The following is a 21,975-nucleotide window of genomic DNA, read 5'->3' on the forward strand; positions in this document are numbered from 1 at the left end:
GTTCACACTTTCTGACAGTGTGAAAGGGGATTAGGTCATATCAGGATAAAGTCATGTGCAGTATCGGTTTGAAACAGAGGAGGTTTTAATTAATTGGCAATTGGAAAACACTAATAATGAGCAACAGATCAGTTAGTGAAGATGGTAATAAGGATATAACCTCTGATAGATGTCTGACTATCATTGCTGCTCATTAGCAACACTCATTACCAATCTTTGGAAACATTAGAGCAAATGGATGGATCACAGTTCCACTGCTCCACAGCTCAATGCTGGGGCGCTTTATAAGTTCTTGTTTATCTGCTTTAAAGTGTCCTTCTGTTCTTTTCTAATGGCAGTACTTCTCTACAGGGATTAGACAGGCTGTGTGTCTGCTTTTGCACATTTGTTTTAGCAATAAGTGGAACTTGGAAGAAGCTGACTGTGTAGATGAGTCCACAAACATTGGGAAATACAGCTCTGGAAAAAATTAAGAGACCACTTCAGTTTTTGAATCAGTTTCTCTGATTTTGCTATTTATAGGTTTATGTTTGAGTAAAATGAACATTGTTGTTTTATTCTATAAACTACAGACAACATTTCTCCCAAATTCCAAATAAAAATATTGGCATTTAGAGCATTTATTTGCAGAAAATGAGAAATGGCTGAAATAACTAAAAACATAATGCAAAGAAAACAAGTTCATATTCATACAGTTTTAAGAGTTTAGAAATCAATATTTGGTGGAATAACCCTGGTTTTTAATCAAATTGTTCATGCATCTTGGCATCATGTTCTCCTCCACCAGTCTTACACACTGCTTTTGGATAACTTAATGCCTTTACTCCTGGTGCAGAAATTCAAACAGTTCATCATCATCAATTTTTCTCTTGATTATATTCCAAAGGTTTTAAATTTGGTAAAATCAAAGAAACTCATCATTTTTAAGTGATCTCCTTTTTATTTTCCCAAAGTTGTATAGTGTAATGCAGGTGCATTTCAAAAAATGAATTTGAATATCATTGAAAAGATACTTTTTATTTCAGTAATTCAGTTCAAAATGTGAAACTCATATATTATATAGATGTATTAAACACAGAGTGACACACAAGTGTTTATTTTTTTTATTGTTGATGATTATGGCTTACAGCCAATGAAAACCCAAAAGTCAGAATCTCAGAAAATTTGAATATTATATAAGACCAATTAGTATTTAAGGCAGTGTGGGCAGTGTGCCAAGTCCTGCTGGAAAATGAAATCTGCATCTCTATAAAAGTTGTCAGCAGAGGGAAGCATGAAGTGCTGAAGTAAGATTTTGTGGGAAAACAAAAATGCACTGACTTTAGACTTGATAATAAAACACAGTGGATCAACACCAGCAGATGACATGTCTCTCCAAACCATCACTGATTGGTGGAAACTTTACGTTAGACCTAAAGCAGTTTGGACTGTGTGTCTCTCCACTCTTCCTCCAGACTCTGCTTCAAAGCTCTGTCTTATACCTCACCTGGGATCAATTATTTGTTCAATTCAGCTCCCCAAAGAGACTTAATTTGTTCAGAGTAAGGCATCCGTAGCTGAAGAATCTGTTCAGAAAAAATAAATTAAGCCTTGTGACTGAAAGACATCTGAAGAGAAAACTTTGTAAAATGGTGTTCTGAAAAAACTGCAAACCTGCAGGTATCTAAAAAAGGTGTGTTTTAGGTAATATATATTTATGAATATTAAAGGATGACACTTTCTTTTAAACATTATTGGCAAGACCAGGATTTTATTTCTGTTTTGTATGGTTTTAGAGTTGAAAAAGAAAAGGAGCATTTTAGGAGCTTTTTAGAGCTCTGGTTTGTTCATAACCATCATTAGGAAAGGGCAGGAAAAATCAGTAATGCCATCAGTAATGTCAAAGCTTCGTACATAAATACTCTTGAGTTATCAAACCATGTCCCAACATTTAGGAATCATGGGCTCCTCTAAGCAGCTGCCTAACACTTGGACAACTGAAATAATGAGTGTCCACAAAGCTGGGGAAAGCTAAATACAATTTAAGTCATTTGATTAGGTGTCATTATGAAATTGATAATAGAGAATAATATAGAATTAATAGAGTTAATGACTGAGTATTTGTTGAGTATTTGTTGATTAGGATCTGGAAAATATGAAAGCTTTCAAATTAAGTGAATTATGAGTACATTTCTGCCTTTACCAAGTACACTAGATCTCACTGGATTTGCCAAAATCTCCCTCCTACCTTACACCGCCACGATGCTCATTGCTATCTAACACCCACCACCAGTCTATTTTCATGTCATCCAGCTGCATTGTAAAGTGTTTATCAGCACTTTTCTGTCATATTACTGTTTTGGCAACGAAATACTCATGTGCGCCACTGACTGAATACAACCTAAGCAGAAGTCAGCAGGCAGGTGTTTATTGCTATCTTGGCAGTGAATTGGCAGTAAACACGCTTTCAACCCCACTTGTTACACACCCACAGCACGTGTCTGTTGGCAGCTATGCAAACTTTTAACGAGAAGGCGTTGGACAAGTCCAGGTAGCTGCACCATTAAAATAGCAATTCGCCAGAGTCAGAGTGTACCTGGCTCTTAAAAAAAAATACCAGTGACATGCTAATACAATTAATTAAGAGAACTAGTACATGTCTTTTGTGTGTTTTGAGCAGAGCAAGGTGTACTTTTCCTGTCGTTACGATAGTCGTTACTGTTCTACTGTGAAGCAACATTTAGCAACCAGGGCTCATTGATTTTAATGGAGGTCCCAACTCATGATTTGCAGGACTTATACTGCATTCATGTGCAATCAGAATTAATGTAAATATGATTTTTTTTAAACTGTTTTCCCAACAGTGCATCTGCTGTAACGTCAGTTTGTGCAATTGCATTGTTTTAATTTGTATTTTATGTGCAATTAATTTGATATAGAACAATAATGAAATTTGTTGTTCTACCTATAGCAAACAGACAACTATTCTATTATGGTTTCCTTAAGAAGAAGACAAGAAGCAACAAACCTTCTGGTCACCATTTTTCATGTCGCTCCGACAACAAAGCGCTTGAACATGTTGTGACGATGGTAATTACTTCTCAGGAGGAAAGTGGGTTCTTCTGACAAGCATTTAAATGCAGCATTAAATGATTATCTGCTAATTTCTTAGGGTCAGATACCACAGATGTAGATGCCTTCAGAGGTCTTGTGGAGCCCATGTCTCAAATGGTCAAATCTGTTGGGGATCTGTCGGCTGGGTGGTGCTTCTGTTATGGCTGGAACAGCAGCAACTGCATGTTAAATTGAAGGTTGAAAAATGGTTACGTAATAATGCCAGAAAAGTGTGGATTATGGGCTCTTTCTAATTTGATGTCAATTCATGTAATCAGACTTTATTGTGAGGAATTGAGAAGTATTTATTTGGCTCCATTTATCATCATGAAACATTCACACAGTGTAAAGAACAGCTCATGATTAAAAAATCAAGAGATTAGGACACGACTGCAACAATACGCAATCAGAACACATGCGACCGAATTTCAGCCAGTAATCTACTCTTGTCATATGTAGCATCATGTCAGCATACACCAACAGATACCAATCCCACCAAACACATTCCTCACACATGCACTGACACCGGCTCTGAACACAATGCTTCAATGATCAGCTCATCTGTGTTGGGATTCAGTGGATAAATGTTGGATGAGGCTGATAACCGCCATCATAACTCATCAAAACTCATCAAAACTCATAGTTCTCAATTTTATGCTTAATTAATGCTTAATTTAGCAAAAATCAGGGCTGGAATGCAAGATAACCATAATATAATATAATATAATATAATATAATATAATATAATATAATATACAATAATATAATATAATATAATATAATATAATATAATATATCTAATTAACCATTTATAAAACCTTTATGAAGGTAGTCTTATTTTATTTTATTAACCCTTGTGTGGTGTTCATATTTTTGTTACTCGTTTACTTTGTTACTTGTATTTAATTCAGCAAAATTAAGCATTTTTACATTAAAATGCTTTACACATGCTTGCTTCACCTAAATTGCAAGCAATATAAACAGCTTACATGGTTAATATTTGCCCTTTACCTTTCTTATGTTACATTTCTTTCAAAAAGTGCTACTCTTTTTTTATTAGTTTTTTTTAATAAAATGTAAAAGAAAATGAATTAAACTCAAGATATGAGTAGACAATTTGTTTAGTTTCAAATTTACAAATGAAGCAATGATTATTAGCCCTTGGCCAAACATACTGTATGTAATATAAATGTGTAGGGGATGGGGGGGTGTACAGTGTGTGTTTATCGAAAATGTTATTTTGATATATGTTTTTCACAAAAAATGAGCCAATGCCAATGAGTTTGAGTTACAAAAAGTATCAATTGATGAAAAATGAAAACAGGTCCCACAGACCCGAACACCACACAAGGGTTAAGTGGTACCGTACAATCAAATATATGTTTTTTTCACCATTGTATTCAATGTATCAGGAGACACCTGGGCAACAAAACACACCTGATAGTCACATGATGTTCCAAAAAGGTGCTGAATCTTCTGAACTGTGTATCAAATCTAGATGTAAATACCTGGAATTGGTTTTTCTTCTTATATGTATTATTTTGATTTCAAAATGCCATTGTCTTCACTGTTCCAATACTTTTGGAGGGGACTGTACATTCTTCACACATACGCTAGCACCGGCTCCGAACGCGGCGCCCCAAAGATCAGGCCATCTACATTGGGTTCCCATGGATACCTGACGGGTTCTGAAGAAAAACCCAGCTGTGTGTGAGACAGCTGTAACAAGTGTTCCGCCGAGCAGCATGCCGTGATTTTCACAACTAATTTGGTTAGCCCACCTGCCGGCACTCCCCACCCCATTATTTTCCTCTTTCTCACTAAAAAGCCAAAGCCCCTGCTGAGCACAGCTCATATTAATGTGCTCAATCAATTCACGTTTCCACTGGAGCTCCCTGTGCCACGTCTGCCCGTTAGCAGCTCTAAACAATAGATGGGGGTTCTGTTCTTCTGGATGCGGTCCAATACTTGTGGGAGCATATCATTATGGGCTTGTCTAGTCGTGACACCTGTTTCAAAGACCTGAAGCCATTATGGTAAATACTTCACTTTATTTCCATTTTCATTCATACGATCCAGTATGAATGGATACAGTCAGGGCTTTAAGTATTTGGACAGCAACAGAACTGGATCTCTTTTTCATAATTCTTGGCTGAATGGTTCTGAGAACGGAGGGTAATTGTTCTGGGGGCTTTTTCACATGGCCACAATTCAGCCTGAACGCTTACAGCATGTTAGCTAACCATACTTGGGGCCACAAACTGCTTGGTGGGAGGGTTTAATGATGTAGGGAACCAATGATTGGCGTTACATGTTCATCATCCAATAGAGAAAATGGCAGAGGCTGTGTCTTGTTCCATTGAAAACTTACAAATCATGGGTACTTTTTCTTTTTAATAATGGGTAAATAATTTATAATCAAGAATTGTTTTGCTTGTTTAATCTCACATTTAGCAAGAAACAGGTTTGAACAATGTAAATATCACACCTGAAACCAGATAACTCAATAATTCAATCTTTTTAGTGTGCATCTCCCTGTGTCATACTCAGCAATGAGAACAGAATGAGCAAAAGAGAACAACAAAATTGTGGAAAAATATCTCAAGGTTACAAACTTATCTGTAGAGATAGACTCTTGAGGTTCCTTTGTCCATGATGCGCAACATGATCAAGATATATACAACCAACGGCCCTGTAGCTAACCTCCCTGGATGTGGACAAAAGAAAAAAAAATGATGAAAGGTTGCAACACAGAAGAGTTTGTGTAGTGGACAAACAGCCATCAATCGCTCAATCGCTCCCTATTACAGAAATAGTGCACTATTGACCATCAGCTGACCAATATACTGTATAGGTAGTCATTTGGAATGCAGTGAAAGAAATCAAAGCTGTCCTGCATGCTCAGGGTGCATCAGTTTGTGCTCAGAGTGTCAGAACAAACTATCCCTCAACATTTGAATGAAATGAAACGCTATGGCAGGAGACCCAGAAGGAACCCCTGCTGAAGCAGTGATATAAAGAAGCTAGACTGCAGTTTGGCAAAATGTATGTCAGTATAAACAAAATCCTTCTGGAAAAACATCTGGTGGACAGATGCAGAGGCCTGCAAAGAAAAGAAAATAGTACCACCAGTAAAATATGGGGTTGTTTTGCTTCATCTACCAATGGATGTCTTGTTATTATGAAATCCAAAAAAATATTACGAATAGATTTTTGGTCGCAATGTAGGGCCCACTGTCAGAAATCTCGGTTTGCGCCCTAGTTCATGGGTCTTCCAGCAGGACAATGACCCCAAACATACTTCAGAAAACACCCAAAGATGGATGGAAACAAAGCAGGGGAAAGTAATGAAGTGGCCAGCAATGATTCTTCATCTAAATACAATTGAACACATGTTGATTGGTTGATGGTTATAGTTAGGTTATTACAAAGATTTATTTATTCCTCTTATTATTACATGTTCCAATACACATAAAGAAAACAAACAATGTGTATAACAAAACATGTGTAATAGCATTACATTCCTGAAAAATGTTCAGGGGTGCCAACTCTTTTAGCCATGATTGTATCTGGATCAGCAAGAATATAAATACAGGGAAAAGGTCCTATGTTTTGGACTAGTGCACATTTCAGTGCAGTTTAGTAAGAAACAACAGCAGAGATGATATTAGGTAACAGCTGTAGTAATGATCAGAGTAATAAATCAGGATAAACTGCACCTGAACAGCTGTTTAGCTCAAACTGGAAGGGTATATTTGTAGTTGTAGTCAATTTGTAGCCAAATTGAGGTCGGATCCGGTTTAGTTCCCACCAAAAATGAACCTCTCTGGAGTTAGTTTGGCACCAGACTGAGACCACCTCCTCTCTCTGGTCACATTGCAGTTGTTTTGGTCTTCACCTGAGCATGAGTAGTGCATTCACATTTGCCGAAGTGAACTGCAACCAAGGGTGCAAATAAACTGGGATGGGTTTCCCAAAATGTTCCTGATGATCTAAGACAATTCTTAGATGGTTGAGCGAGCTTCACACTAAGCACTCTCTCTCCCTCTCTCTCTCTCTCTCTCTCTCTCTCTCTCTCTCTCTCTCTCTCTCTCTCCATGTTAAGATGTTGTTAATGCTGAAGTGCTTTACGGAAACTGGGCCCTGGAGTCCATTTTAATCTGACTAAATACTGCTGGTATAAAAAAAACTAATCTAAATCTAAATCTAAGTTAGCCTGAGTCATAACATCACATTATGTGAATACATGGAAAAGAAGAGTAGGGGAAAGTGGGGTGATTTGTGCCAGTGTGGAAGTTGTGCCACCCCCTGTTTCTAGGGAACCACAGAAGAAATTGGTCATGTGACCACACATTTTTGAAAAGTCAGCCGTTTTACTCATCCTGCAAAGAATAGAGCTTCATTGCATGAGAGGTACTGAAAACACATTTAGGTTCAAAAAAGTTTTTTTGCCTTTCAAAGTAAAATTTCGACGATAAAGAAGTTTTGATTGTTGTGTCTGAACAGTTATAGACAAGTTTGAAAAATTTCACACATGTTTTAGTGCTTTCGTAAAGCTACACTATGAGTCTATACAGCTAGCATGATGTTAGCCCAAAACTACTGGATAATGCATTTTTGGTAACACTTTCTATGACTGTCATCTCTATAAGACATCTCTATAAGTCTGTAAACATACTCATAACACATTATAATGCATTCATAAGGCATCATAAACATGGCTATACATATTTATAAAAATGTGTAATTCATCATAGCCATGTTTATTATGCATCATGAAATGTGATTATAATGCATTAATAGCTCCATTTATAACATGTTATGGATCAATACCAAGAAACTCAGTCCCAGCTTGCAGACTGTATTATGACTAAAAAAGCTTCCAACTTATAAACACACCCTCAATAGTCCTATAAATATATTTTCAACCACTGATAAATTATTCTTGCACTGAACATAATATTAATTCTAGTCAATTATAATGTATTATACGGCTGCAACTAATGATTATTTTGAAAGTCAACTAATCTGATAATCATTTTTTCGATTAGTCGATTAGTCAACGATAATTTCTGCCATGTCCTCAACCTCTAAAAACAACAGAAAAACAGCTAAACATGAGATTTTAAAAGTATTTAAATGTCTGGATGTTGTTAAAACATGGAGAGTACTGATATTTAGTGAATAAATATGTAATCTGTTGTGTTTGGGCACTTTTAGAGACACAAACCAAGTTTCTTCTGTTCCTAGCACTTTGTTTAACGCGGTACTGTTACAAATTAACGATTAGTCGACAAAGATATTTGTAGTCGACAAATTTAAATAATCGACATTGTCGATTATATCGACTAATCGTTGCAGCCCTAATGTATTATAACAGGTCTTTGTGCGCTCTAAGTAAAGTGCCAGACTTTCACTGTGGGACTACATTATTAATGATATATATACACTATTTTAACGTATATATTATAAGCACAGCTTATAACGAACTATGATCACAAATCATAATGCTTTATACACGTGGCTATAATGGGTTATGCATTTTTATAAATATTTATAGCCATGTTTATAATGCCTTATGATTGCATTATAATATGTTATGAACGTGGTTATAGAGTCTAATAGAGATGACATTCATAGAAAGTGTTACCGCATTTTTTTTCCAAAATAGTGGGGTTGGGGTAAAAAGTAATAGCGAATATTTATAATTATTTCCCCAGGAACTGCTCCTTATCAGTTACCACAATACAGATAGTTCACAGAGAAGCCAAATTTGGTATTTATTTAAAGCTTATATCTTCAACTTATGCAAATGTGAATGTAAACTGCAATGTCTCAATAAGAGACACATTAAAATATATGCTAATTATGCTAATAAACCTTTAATCTTTGCTAGGATGTGATTGGTTTGCTAGGCCTTGTTTTAGAAAATTGACCTTTTGGTGTGCTCATGTGTGTGACCTTTTGGTGTGCTTAAATTGACCTTTGAAGTTGTAAAGTAACTTTAAATAAACCTTAAATTAGTCATTTTGTATTGAATTTGTCTACCTTTTATATAGCAATACAGATCCTGTGATCAAAATATACTGTTTTACTCCAATGTATTCTCTCCATAGGCACAACTTACCTTGCAAAAAGCTGTATTTTTTAAATACTATATTTCAGATCCAAAATGACTGTTTCCAGGGATGCACCACATCCTGAAATATATGTACATATTTTAGTTGGAAGCATTACTCTCATGGTCTCGCTTTAAAGTCACTTTAAGTAAAAACTGGCACAAATCACCCCACTCTCCCCTACAGCTAAATTTAAGTCAATTTAAGTCATCATCTGGTTCTGCACTCTCAAAACTGCAGAATTATAGTTCTAATGCATTGACCGAGGTCCTAGTTACAGTATTACTGGATTAATCAGATAAACAACCTAGTTATAAACCTAAGCTGTAATGGATACACAATCCTCTTGGCACGACAAAGGAACATTTTTCAATGAAACACACTCTCCATTCTTTTCCTGCAAGCCATACACAATGGCACTAGATGAAGAGAGCTCTGGCGGTATACAACAGGAAACAGAATCTCACAGCACTCCAGTCTGAAGGACCTGAAGGCTCCTCTGGGCTGAAATTTACTTTAGATCAATGACTACAATATCCTCTAGTCCAGCTTTGATCACACTGTTTTCACCAGAGAGGCTGAGAATGTTCCCACTGAGAGATACAGCAGAGGCAGGAGTGACTCCAGCCTCATATCAGCAGTAAATCTCTGGATTCTGATCGGCGGCTCTGCAGAGAACTGCTGGCATGAAGGGGACTGAATCAAATTCGACAATGTTGGCTTCTCAGTGCTGCAGAGGTGTCAGGAGAGTGACAGATTGGTTATATCCTGAATGCCTGTTTATATCTCGGACATGCTGCATGCCATCAGCAGCCAGAGTCTGAGAGAGTACAATTGGCCATGCTCTCTCATGGTGGGTAGATAGTGTTCATTCCCTTCGAAGGTGATGTTGACTCACTATGCTTTAGGGGAAAGCAGAGTACAAACTCATCACCACTAACTTGATACACACTAAAAATAATCCAATCTGTGACCTTAAAACCAGGTTTTGTTTCCAGAAAAGATTCCATTAATGTAATTTAGCTGCCATATCAACTTCATTTGAAAACTATTTTAAAAGTTATTTTATTGGTGCATACATTTTTTATATAGTTTACTTTCAATTTCTGAATGATCTTAACTATCAAAAGTTCAATGGTCTTTAATAAGGTGTTAACTATTTTTTTTTCTAAAATAAAAGAGGAAAATATGTGAATAATTATATATATACATAAATACAGAGATATTGTATTGTATATAATTTGCGGCATCAGGGAATGAAAGACTCCTTGAACTTCCAGGACAGGTGAGGTCTCTGGACTGATGGTGCTCCATCTAATACTCTTTTGACGAGCTGGGGAATTGGGGATCATCCAACATCTTGACCACACTACTGCGTTCTTATTGGCTGAATGCAATCCGTTCCTAACTGCAATTCTCCAAAATGTAGTAGAAAGCCTTTTCTTTTCAATACTGATAATTTCTGAATAAACAATAAATGAGAAGGTGTCCCAGTGCCGTTACCGATATCGTGAAAAACACTATTCTGTTAAGCTTAGGCTTTTAATCAGTCAGTGGCGCACCTGTATTTCCACTGCCAAGATAGAAACACAACAGAAATTGGCCTGAACAATAGACTCTTGATGGGGTGTAACCTTGTGCAGGATGTATGGTAGGGACCATAGTGCCCTATCTGGATGGGATTAGTTTGTCAGGGGGACGACTGTGAAAAATATTTCACACTTCTACTCAGTGATAAAATTCTTGCATCCGGACTGCAATTAAAAAAACAGTAGGATCATTAAGTTTTTTGGCTTTCTCTGTCACATGACAGCTCACAGCTCCTCGATTTTAACTCGCTGTTGTGTTTTTACGTGGATCTTCGTGGAAACACATACCCAAAGTGTAATTAGGGTGCGTGGCAGTGTACAAATACCTATTTTATTAAACGTGAGGTGACAAAACTGATGGAGATGTCCGTCCGAATGAGATTAAAATAACCGGAGGACCACGGAGTTCAGCGAACAACAGTAGATAATTCAGCCTGGTCTTTCTGGACAGGAATAAAATCATATATATATATATATATATATATATATATATATATATATATATATATATATATATATATATATATATATATATATATATATATAATAGGATCTAGATGTGGTAATAGGTAATAGGTAATAGGATCTAGATGTGGGGTATAAAACGTGTGCTGTATTAATTGAAACTCAGGATCTCAGAACTCAGGATCACAAGTAAACCCAGGTCCTAATTATGTATGAAATATATTTGTAATACATTTCAGCAAAGACTTATTTAATATATCTACATGACATTGCGGCTCCAGAAACGACAAGTTTTAGCTGGTCGTTTTTTACCCAGGCAAAATCATTACTACTGATATACTCTCAGCAGGCCACACGCTAAAAGCTCTAAAAAGCCATCCTCCCTGTTTTGTCCCATCAAAACTCCATTAAAATCACCTTTTTTCATGCATCATATTGATTAACATCTTGTCATACGTGGCAGCTAAAAGCAGGAAGTAATAACGATGTTTCTATTAAAGAAGAGTTTTTTCAGTTTGAATATGACAGGTTTAACACCCTCTCAGAGGAGAAAGGGCACTATTTATCAGGGGGATTGGAGTGCAGTGTATTGACCAAAGACTGTGTGAATGCATGTCCAGTGCAGTGTCTTTCAAAAGGGAAGTCACCACAGGTCTAGCACCTCTGCTGGCTGGTTGCAGTATGATGTGTAGCTCCACCCATCCCTGTATAAAGGCGGTGCTGCACTTGAATGAATGAACTGATTGATTGGCAGCCAGCCAGCCAGCTAAAGCCCAAATACTGCCTAAAGTATATTTTAACTGTGTTTTTAATGGTTTTTTGCTGACACTCTTTCAGCAGCTCAGGGGTTAAACGGAAGCAATAGAACACGAGAGGGAGTGTGTTATTGCGAATAACATCACAGCTGTGATTTTGTCGCAGACAAGAGCCGAAGGCGAGTACTGTAGATCATCACAGCCGTGATATTATTCACGATAACACACAACCTTGAGTGTTCTATTGCTTTTATAAAACAGTTTTTTTTTTTTTTACAAAATGAATAAAGAAAATAAAAGACCCTCAAAAACTTGATCATACATATGCTTTAGTACGGACTGTGACTTCCGCCAAAAAGTAGTTCCACAATAAGTGGACTGTAACAGAACTGTAACTACAAAATGGCGTATGTTTTTTTTTACGTTAGCTTGAAATCAAAATAAAAGAGAAATAAAGGAGATTAGTAAACATTAGGAGTGTGAAATAACGCTGAAACTCTCCTCTCCTGCTCCACTGAGTCGTCTTCATGTGAAAGCTACACTTTTGCAAGCATTTCTGCCTGTTTGCAGGGTGCTATTGGTTAGCTAGCTGCGCCTGCAGGACTGTGGTTAGGTTAGCGTAGCTTGATTTAGCTCAGCATTAGCTTAGCTTAGCTTAACCTGGCTGGTTACCGTTTTTGCTGTGAGACTGTGGCTCACAAGGTGACTAATTCATTTTATTTCTCATTTTTCCACAAAAGACAGAGGAATACCAATATAAAAACTGCTTATAATTTTAGAACCACAACAAGACACATAGTTTTTAGATAAATCTGATCAGCAATGTTTAGTTTTTGCTGGATGTTTAACCACGTGTAGGTTCCTGTCTTATTTTCCTAACCTTTCTAACTTAGAAATAAAAAACACCTCAGCTTGTTTGCATTGCATTGCTTTGCATGTAGTTACTGATTAGTAATAAAAATCCCTGAGCATATACAGTAGGGTTAATAAAACACTTAATTTAATAATATATATATATTATATATCACACTATATAACACTGTCCTTCAGAGATTTCTTTTAAATCACTATAGCACATTTTCATCTTTTCATCTTTCATTAAATCCATGGCCATTCAGCTTGTCTTTCCCTCATCTTTCTGTTTGAACCACATTCATGTACTGAATGCAGGAGTTTCAACCACAGACACTGTAAAAATTCTGTTATCTGCAGACTCAAGGACACTGGAACAGGGAAGAAGAATAGATGTGAAAGCACATGGCCTTGTGGCGCCATGTGAGGCTCAAACTTTATAATCATTCTGGAAGATTGTGTTAAAGGTTTTGTGATTAAATGTCAGAAAGTTGAGCCGTCAACAGGACATTATGAAGCTGGATATGGGGCATTTCAGTGTGTCTTAGATATCAAAGTGGTCAAAGTGGTTTTTATTGTCATTTCAGCTATATACAGAGTACACAGTGAAACCAAACAACGTTCCTCCAGGGACCATGGTGCACATAAACACAGTGTAGACAGAACAATAGTGCAACAGTACAAAAGTGCAGACAGACAATACAACACAATACAGACAAAGAATAATAAATAACAAGACAGTGTGCAAATTATGCAGTGTGCAAAAAGTGTGCAAAAAAGACCAGTGAGGTAGTAATTACCTCTATTACACAGTGTGCAATAGAGTCCAGTGAGGTAGTAGGGTTTTTAGTGCTTTCCATTTTCTGGGGTAAGTGGGGTAAGAGTGTGTGTGCAGTTCAGTCTCTGCAGTTGAGGAGTCTGATGGCTTGGGGGTAGAAGCTGTTGCAGAATCTGGTCGTGCTGGACCGGATGCTGCGGTACCTTCTTCCCGAAGGCAGGAGGGAGAACAGTTTGTCTGAGGGATGGGTGGGGTCATTCACAATGCTGGTTGCTTTGCGGATGCTGCGGGTGGTGTAGATGTCCGTGATGGAGGGGAGAGAGACGCCAATGATCCTCTCAGCTGTCCTCACAATACGCTGGAGGGTCTTGCGGTCAGAGACGGTGCAGGTCCCAAACCAGGCAGTGATGCAGCTGCTTAGGATGCTCTCAATGGTCCCTCTATAGAAGAGTGTGAGGATGGGTGGAGGGAGACGGGCCTTTCTCAGCTTCCGGAGGAAGTAGAGACGCTGCTGGGCTTTCTTGGCTGTAGAGCTGGTGTTCAGGGTCCAAGTGAGGTTATCTGCTAAGTGGACACCAAGGAACTTGGTGCTCTTAACAATCTCCACAGAGGACCCGTCGATGTTGAGTGGAGAGTGGGTGTGTTGTGCTCTCCTGAAGTCAACAACCATTTCCTTTGTCTTGTCCACATTCAGGTGAAGGTTGTTGACTGTACACCAGTCTGTCAGCCGCTGCACCTCCTCTCTGTATGCTGACTCGTCGCCTTTGGTGATGAGACCCAGCACGGTTGTATCATCGGCAAACTTGATAAAGCTGTTAGAACTGTGTTTTGCAGCACAGTCATGAGTCAGCAGGGTGAACAGCAGAGGACTCAGGACACTGCCCTGGGGGGCCCCAGTGTTCAGTGTGATGGTGCTGGAGGTGCTGCCCCCGAACCGGACTGACTGGGGTCTCCCCGTCAGAAAGTCCAGGATCCAGTTGCAGAGGGGGGTGTTGAGGCCGAGCGAGCTTAGCTTCCTGATGAGGTTCTGTGGGATGATGGTGTTGAATGCTGAACTGAAGTCTATAAACAGCATTCTGATGTAAGTGTCCTTCTTCTCCAGGTGGGTGAGGGAGAGATGAAGGGTGGTGGTGATGGCATCGTCCGTGGAGCGATTGGGACGATACGCAAACTGCAGGGGGTCCAGTGAAGAGGGCAGTTGTGTCTTGATGTTCCTCATGACTAGCCTCTCGAAGCACTTCATGATGATGGGTGTAAGTGCAACGGGACGGTAGTCATTGAGGCAGGACACTGTGGACTTCTTCGGCACAGGAACGATGGTGGTGGACTTGAGGCACGTTGGGACAGTGGCGCTGCACAGGGAGATGTTGAAGATGTCCGTGAGAACATCTGTCAGCTGGTCTGCGCACTCCCTGAGCACTCTGCCGGGGATGTTGTCTGGTCCTGCAGATATAATAATAATGATGGGAAACGTTTGTGATATCTGCTTATGCTGAAAATTCACTTCAAAGATAGCAATGAACCAATGATACTGACTGTCGACAGCTGTCTTAGGGTGTTTTTAGAGAGTGGCGCACCTGTGTTTTTTGTTGCCAAGATAGCAATAAACCAGAAATTTATCTGATTACCTAATTCTGAAAGCACTACAGATACTCAATCCTTGATTGCTTTATTAGAGTTTCTGTAAGAGGTGTGAGGGGGAGTTTGTATAAGGGGGAGTTTGGGGGGTCTGTATAACACTTAATTCTAAGCTGGAGAGATATACTAGCACATCTCAAAAAATTTGAATATCATTAAAAAGTTACTTTATTTCAGTTCAATGTGAAACTCATATATTTATATAGATGTATTACAGATTACAGATGATTATGAAACCCAAAAATCAGTGTCTCAGATCTCAGTGTCTTTGGGTGTTTTTACAGAGTGGCACACCTGTGTTTTTTGTTGCCAAGATAGCAATAAACCAGAAATTTATCTGATTACCTAATTCTGAAAGCACCGTGCCCATTGGTGTACATACTGTATACTTAATAGTACCGGCTCTATTTAAACAACACGGGTTCAAGACATGAGACTAGACTGTTTGCGGGGTGTAAGATAGCAATGAGCATCGCAAAACACCTGGCGCAAGGTAAAAGATGACGCCCTATGTTTTAAGTGACTTAAAACACTGTGTTTATTTTAACATAATGGTCAAATGTAGAGACATAGCTACATTCTCAAAAAATAATTTCCCAGTGTCCACATCTGTTTCCATTGTTTAGAGATATTGTTTGGCTACTCGGTGTGTATGTAAAGGTCACATACTGTTGCCGATGGCTTTTTTTCATGTGTGTGTTTTTTCCTAATGGTACAGAGTCCACAAATACCCCCCCCCCCCTCCCCACACACACCAACATCAACACCAACCACTGTTTCTGCTCCATCACTCTTACTGCAAATCCAATTCTCTGATCAATACACTCCCACTCACACACTCACACACACACACACACACAAAGCCCTTCAGCAGCAGCTGGATGAACACGAGATGCTATTCCTTTACAGGCATTGTTATTATTGTCCATGTATCTAAACTGCAGGAATAAAAACAACAATGTTCTTTCCACAAAGTGGAACACATCAAAGCCTTTTCATCATATAACAGATCATAAGAAATTATATCCCTTACAGTGTATTATTTACCTACATACTTATTTAATCAATAAATCAATCAATCAATCAATCAACCTTTACTTGCACTCAGTAACACATTGTGGGTAACCCTCATTTGCAATACAGCCGAGCATTTACAACTTAACCCTTGTGTGGTGTTCGGGTCTGTGGGACCCGTTTTCATTTTTCATCAAATGATTCTAAAAAAAATATTTTTTCTAACTCAAACTCATTGGCATTGGCTCATTTTTTGTGAAAGACATATATCAAAACACATTTTCGATAAACACACACTTTTAAATCAGGTATTCCATTAGGAAAGGTAAGGAACTTTATAAACGAAACAATAAAATTGAATGGTAAAAGCATTAAAAAAATATATATGGTTTAATCTGGATTAAATAATTCAGAATAACAGGCTAAAATGTAAAGCAATAAAATAAAGAGATAAATAAGTAGAATAATAAAAGATAACAAACACAAATAAAGAATTAAAATGAAGTCGCTGAAACGGCAATGATTTTACTTCCAGTAATCCGTGTATCATTCGTTCATTTGATATTCAATTGAGAATCAAAATCGGAAAATTAAAAAACCAATTCGTTTTTTCGTTTTTTCGTTTTTGAATATAATACCAAAAAACGAATAACGGCTTGTATTTTGTATTTTTATTTGGTTATCCAAACAAAAATTGGAAATTTAAAAAACGGACCAGGAGCCGAATTTGATTTTGATTTTGAACTTGACCCATTTGTGTGCCCCGGAAGTTACTGATTTGTTTATTCTTGGTGGGTTTCTGTTGCGCGGGAGTTCACTGCAGTGTTATCTACACAGTCTGTATTGCTGTAGGCAGCATGGCCGGACTGGAACCACATTCTGGCCTAATTAAAGATCTTTTTGAAGGTATTAACTAAATATGACATTTAGCTACGGAACGTTAGACAAACACCTGAAAGATCCTGCCGATTTTTTCTGTTGTCATATCGTCTTCTTTCACTGCAACGCGTTTAGTTCCTCTGAACAAGATAAAACTCTCCATCCTCAACTCCATCCAAAGCCTACAGCAATACAGACTGTGTAGATAACACTGCAGTGAACTCCCGCGCAACAGAAACCCACCAAGAATAAACAAATCAGTAACTTCCGGGGCACACAAATGGATCAAGTTCAAAATCAAAATCAAATTCGGCTCCTGGTCCGTTTTTTAAATTTCCAATTTTTGTTTGGATAACCAAATAAAAATACAAAATACAAGCCGTTATTCGTTTTTTGGTATTATATTCAAAAACGAAAAAACGAAAAAACTAATTGGTTTTTTAATTTTCCGATTTTGATTCTCAATTGAATATCAAATGAACGAATGATACACGGATTTCCAGTGTCCAGTTGGGGTCTATTGAATCTTTTTGGATGTTTTAATTATTTAAAAAGTAATTTGCAACAAAAAGTCATTTCGACTTGGCAAGCCAACATGCCCATGCACTGTTGCTGTGGATACCAGACATGTGTTTGTAATAATACAGACATTGGATTTTTTGTTATGTCTATGATTTTTTTTTTTACATTTCAATTTGGGCTCCTCAGTGAGGGCAGTCTTGCTTGCTGGGTTTCTGAAGTGAATCCTTGATTGCTTCATTAGAGTTTCTGTAAGAGGTGTGAGGTGGAGCTTGATGAGCGGAGTTCTCATGTTCCAGCTGTAATTTAAAGTTTGGAGAAGGCTAGTTTTAGAAAAGTTTGAGATCGTAAGCAGGGAGTTGAGATGGGGTCTGTATAGCACTTAATTCTAAGCTGGAGGGATATACTTGTGCATCTCAAAAAATTAGAATATCATTGAAAACTTACTTTATTGCTTTAATTTAGTTCAAAATGTGAAACTCATATATTTATATAGATGTATTAAACACAGGGTGATCATTGACGATTATGGCTTACAGCCAATGAAAACCCGGAAATCAGTGTCTCAGAAAATTTGAATATCATATAGGACTAATAAGTACTTTTGGCAGTGTGGGCAGTGTGCCAAGTCCTGCTGGAAAATGAAATCCACATCTCCATAAAAGTTGTCATCAAAGATTTTGTGGGAAAACAAAACTGCACTGACTTTAGACGTGATAATAAAACACAGTGGATCAACACCAGCAGATGACATGTCTCTCCTCTAAACCATCACTGATTGGTGGAAACTTCACACTAGACCTCAAGCAGTTTGGACTGTGTGTCTCTCCACTCTTCCTCCAGACTCTGCTCCCTTGATTTACAAATGAAATGTAAAATTTACTGATGATCAGTGAGGGTTTGGAGAGACATGTCATCTGCTGGTGTTGATCCACTGTGTTTTATTATCAAGTCTAAAGTCAGTGCAGCTTCTACCAGAAGATTTTACAGCACTTCAACTTTTATGGAGATGCAGATTTCATTTTCCAGCAGGACTTGGCTCACTGCCCACACTGCCAGTTTTGGGTAATACATCTACATAATATATAGTTTTACATTTTGAAAAGAATGACTAAAATTAAGTAAATTTTTAAATATATTACATTGAACATTGTTTTTACATTAGATGTATATATTTTGTCAGAATTTTATGACAAATGGTGCAATAAAAATGACCCTTTTATATTTACTCTGTTGTTTCTGAGATATGAGTTTTTGTATAATAAGACATGTGGGCATGATATATTGGCATCATGTTCTGATTGCTCAGAGAAAGATGAAGTAGAACTCCAGCTGTGTGTGTGTCTGTGTGTGTGTGTGTGTGTATGTGTGTGTCTCCACATGAAGATTCAAGCTGGAAGAGTTCTGCTTCCACCATCAGGGGAGAATACACACGAACAAAAGCCTGATCTGATTCACACTCACCCAATTAATGCAGGAGGTCCTGACCTTCATCACACACTGTGCCTCTCCAGAGTGACGGTATAATTGTGGAGTGATTTTAATCCAGTATGAATATGCAGTGTGTGTGTAGATTGAGGCAGCAGTGGTGACTCAGTGGTTAGAGTTAGAGTAGGGTTGTGGGTTTAATACTGGGGTCCTTAACCTGACAGGGGGGCAGTAGCATGGCTCATCCTAGCTTTCTGTTATATGATAAAAAATGAGTGTACCATACATGTGTATACATAAAAACACAATATAGGAATGTTTGCACTGTCTAGTATACGTTCAGACCACATTTACAGTGGTTTAATTTGAATCTGGTGTAATTTTTAGAATTTGTTACACTTATATTATAGCAACATTTTTATCCAGTATGAATTTGCATTGTGTTTTTAATTTTAATCCAATATAAATTTGCAGTGTGTAGTTCTTTTTACAGTCTGATAGTAATGAATATGATCTTAATGGAATAGAAATTTACACTTTGTGCATTTTTACAGTCTGACACTTTTTAATTTTTTTTAAACAAATTGTTTTTACTTTTTTCAGTCTGACAGTATTCACTTTGATTTTAATCATAGAGGAACCTGCAATGTGTGCAGTTTTTTGCAGTCTGGCTCTAAAAAAACTGCACACAAAAAACGAAGCCTGAACTGAAGTGTGGAGACTTGATGGCTGAGGTAAGAGATCATTGTTTAGTATCATAGTGGACCAGTTGAGGTAGATGCTAGGGGTTTTATAGCAAAGTCTGTCACAAGATTGCTGTCTGAATTCAGATTTTGGGTACTACCTTTAAAATAAGACTACCTTTATGAAGGGTTTATAAATGGTTTACAATTAGTTTATTGATGGTTACTAATAAGGTTGTAAATGCCTTAAAATCATTGTTGCCCTTTCTTAGTATGTGTTATAACTGATTCTTAATGATTTTAAGGCATTTACAACTTAATTAGTAACCATTAATAAACTAATTGTAAACCATTTATAAACCCTTTATAAAGGTAGTCTTATTATTAAGTGTTACCGGATTTTGAGGTTGTTGTTGAGGACAGTTGTAAAGGAGTTGTCAGAGGTTTGGAGAGGTGTGGGTCTGGGATGCCAGGCTTCACTGTTGAGCTTTCCAGAAGTGTTTTGGGCTTAATTTTGCGAAACACTGATAAAGGGAGGTGCCTACCTGATGACCCCTGTGAAGAGCTTGCAATGTAGTTGGTGTTTAGAATATGGATAAAGGCAATATGCTGGGTGTGAGTGCTAGGTGTGGGTTTTTTTTTCTCACTGTTCTTGTAGTAATTTGTCATAAACATTTCTCTGTGGGTCTGAGTACTTGGAGATTAAGGCAATGAACCTTGAACATAGTTCATTGTGCTTTTTTCGGTCCTTCTCAAGACAAAATCAGATTTTGAAGTTGGACCAAGCCTAAGGATGGCTTTCTTTTTGTTCTAGGACCTGGTTAGGTCACAATATTGGTTAATTTTCTTTGTGGGTTGGCAGTTGAGAAAATAGACCATGAACATAGTTTTATGCTGTGCTTCTGGATCTTTGTTGAGACAGAATAAGATTGTTGTGGTTGTATGTTAGGAAAAAAAATAATACATCACTGCTGAAATGCCTTGCAGAATAAGTAATATAAAGTAAATGCCTCATCTTTGCAAAAAAAAAATAAATGAGATTTTTTGTCATCCTAAGCCCTAGTAGCATATTTTGAAATTAAATTACCTCAGTAAGTTTCTTAAAACTCTATACCAGTCTCTAATATTGACTGGGTGTCAGGTCTTTTGTCTGTCTGCTTCTCATGTCTGTGTTATTCTCAGGTCTGTGTTTCATTCCCAGTGTTTTTCCACTCACCTGTGTTCATTTGTAGCTCCGCCCCTTCGTCCCAGGTGTTTCCTGTTTCCTGTGTGTGTGCACCTCTATTTAAGGTCCATGTTCCATTTCCCCGGTGTCGATCCTTGTACGTTTATCGTCTGTCAGTGCTCCATGTTTTCCCGAGTTTCCTCAGTCCTGTTTTCAGTTTATTCTCTGTGTATTTTGTATTTGTTTTCTGTAATAAATCCCTTTTTGTTTGCATTTGCGTCCGCCTCCGCGTCCTCCCTGCACTCGCACCTGACACTGGGAGAAAGTTTTTCCCGCTCCTCCATGCAGAATTATTTCAGCTGTTTAAGAGATGAATTGCACACAATGCTAATTGTTAATCTTTTAATAGCTTAATCTCAAAAGGATTAAGATTCAATGTTTGATTTCGCTATTCCCAAACTCTGGAACACTTTCTTTCTTTTAAGACATTCCTTGATGGATTTACTGAAATGTTTAAGATAATTGTCATGTTGCATGGTCCATTTCCGTGTTAGCTATTCACTTTCAAAAGACTTTAAAAAGGCAGGGAAGTAAAGGCAACCAATCTATTACTTCATCAGCAGAGTGAGGTAAAACCCCCAGAAAAGCTGTTGGATTGATTTTAGATGGAGTCAGTACCTCACACCCCACACTGAGGAGCCCTGTGTCTCTCATGCAGGGGGTCCTCCTGGTGCTGCTGCCCCTCAGCATGATCATGTTTGTTCGTCGAGGGGATGCTGGGGGTCAGGAGGGGGTTATAACTCTAATAACTCGAATCCCACTCTGAGGTGCTCTGTTTCTCTCCACAGACATGCAGGGGGCCTTCATGGTGCTGCTGCCCCTCAGCGTGATCGTGTTGTTCGTCGGGGGGATGCTGGGCGTCATTAGCATGCTGGCCCGGGCCCACCCGCTGCTGCTGGCGACCGGACTGCTGCTGATGTGTGGCGGTGAGCATCCTC

The 21,975-nt window shown here is 38.0% G+C and overlaps 1 protein-coding gene across 1 annotated transcript in view; it reads left to right on the plus strand.

The window, feature by feature from the left end:
* The window catches only part of LOC103047471 (transmembrane protein 114), a 28,768-nt gene that overhangs the window by 4,536 nt on the left and 2,257 nt on the right, over positions 1–21,975 (plus strand). The window contains exon 3 of the mRNA XM_007245546.4: positions 21,826–21,963. Coding sequence (XP_007245608.1) covers positions 21,826–21,963 — 138 coding nt within the window. The remainder of the gene's footprint in view (positions 1–21,825; positions 21,964–21,975) is intronic.

This window comes from Astyanax mexicanus, chromosome 19 (assembly GCF_023375975.1).
Source record: "Astyanax mexicanus isolate ESR-SI-001 chromosome 19, AstMex3_surface, whole genome shotgun sequence".
NCBI lineage: Eukaryota > Metazoa > Chordata > Actinopteri > Characiformes > Acestrorhamphidae > Astyanax > Astyanax mexicanus.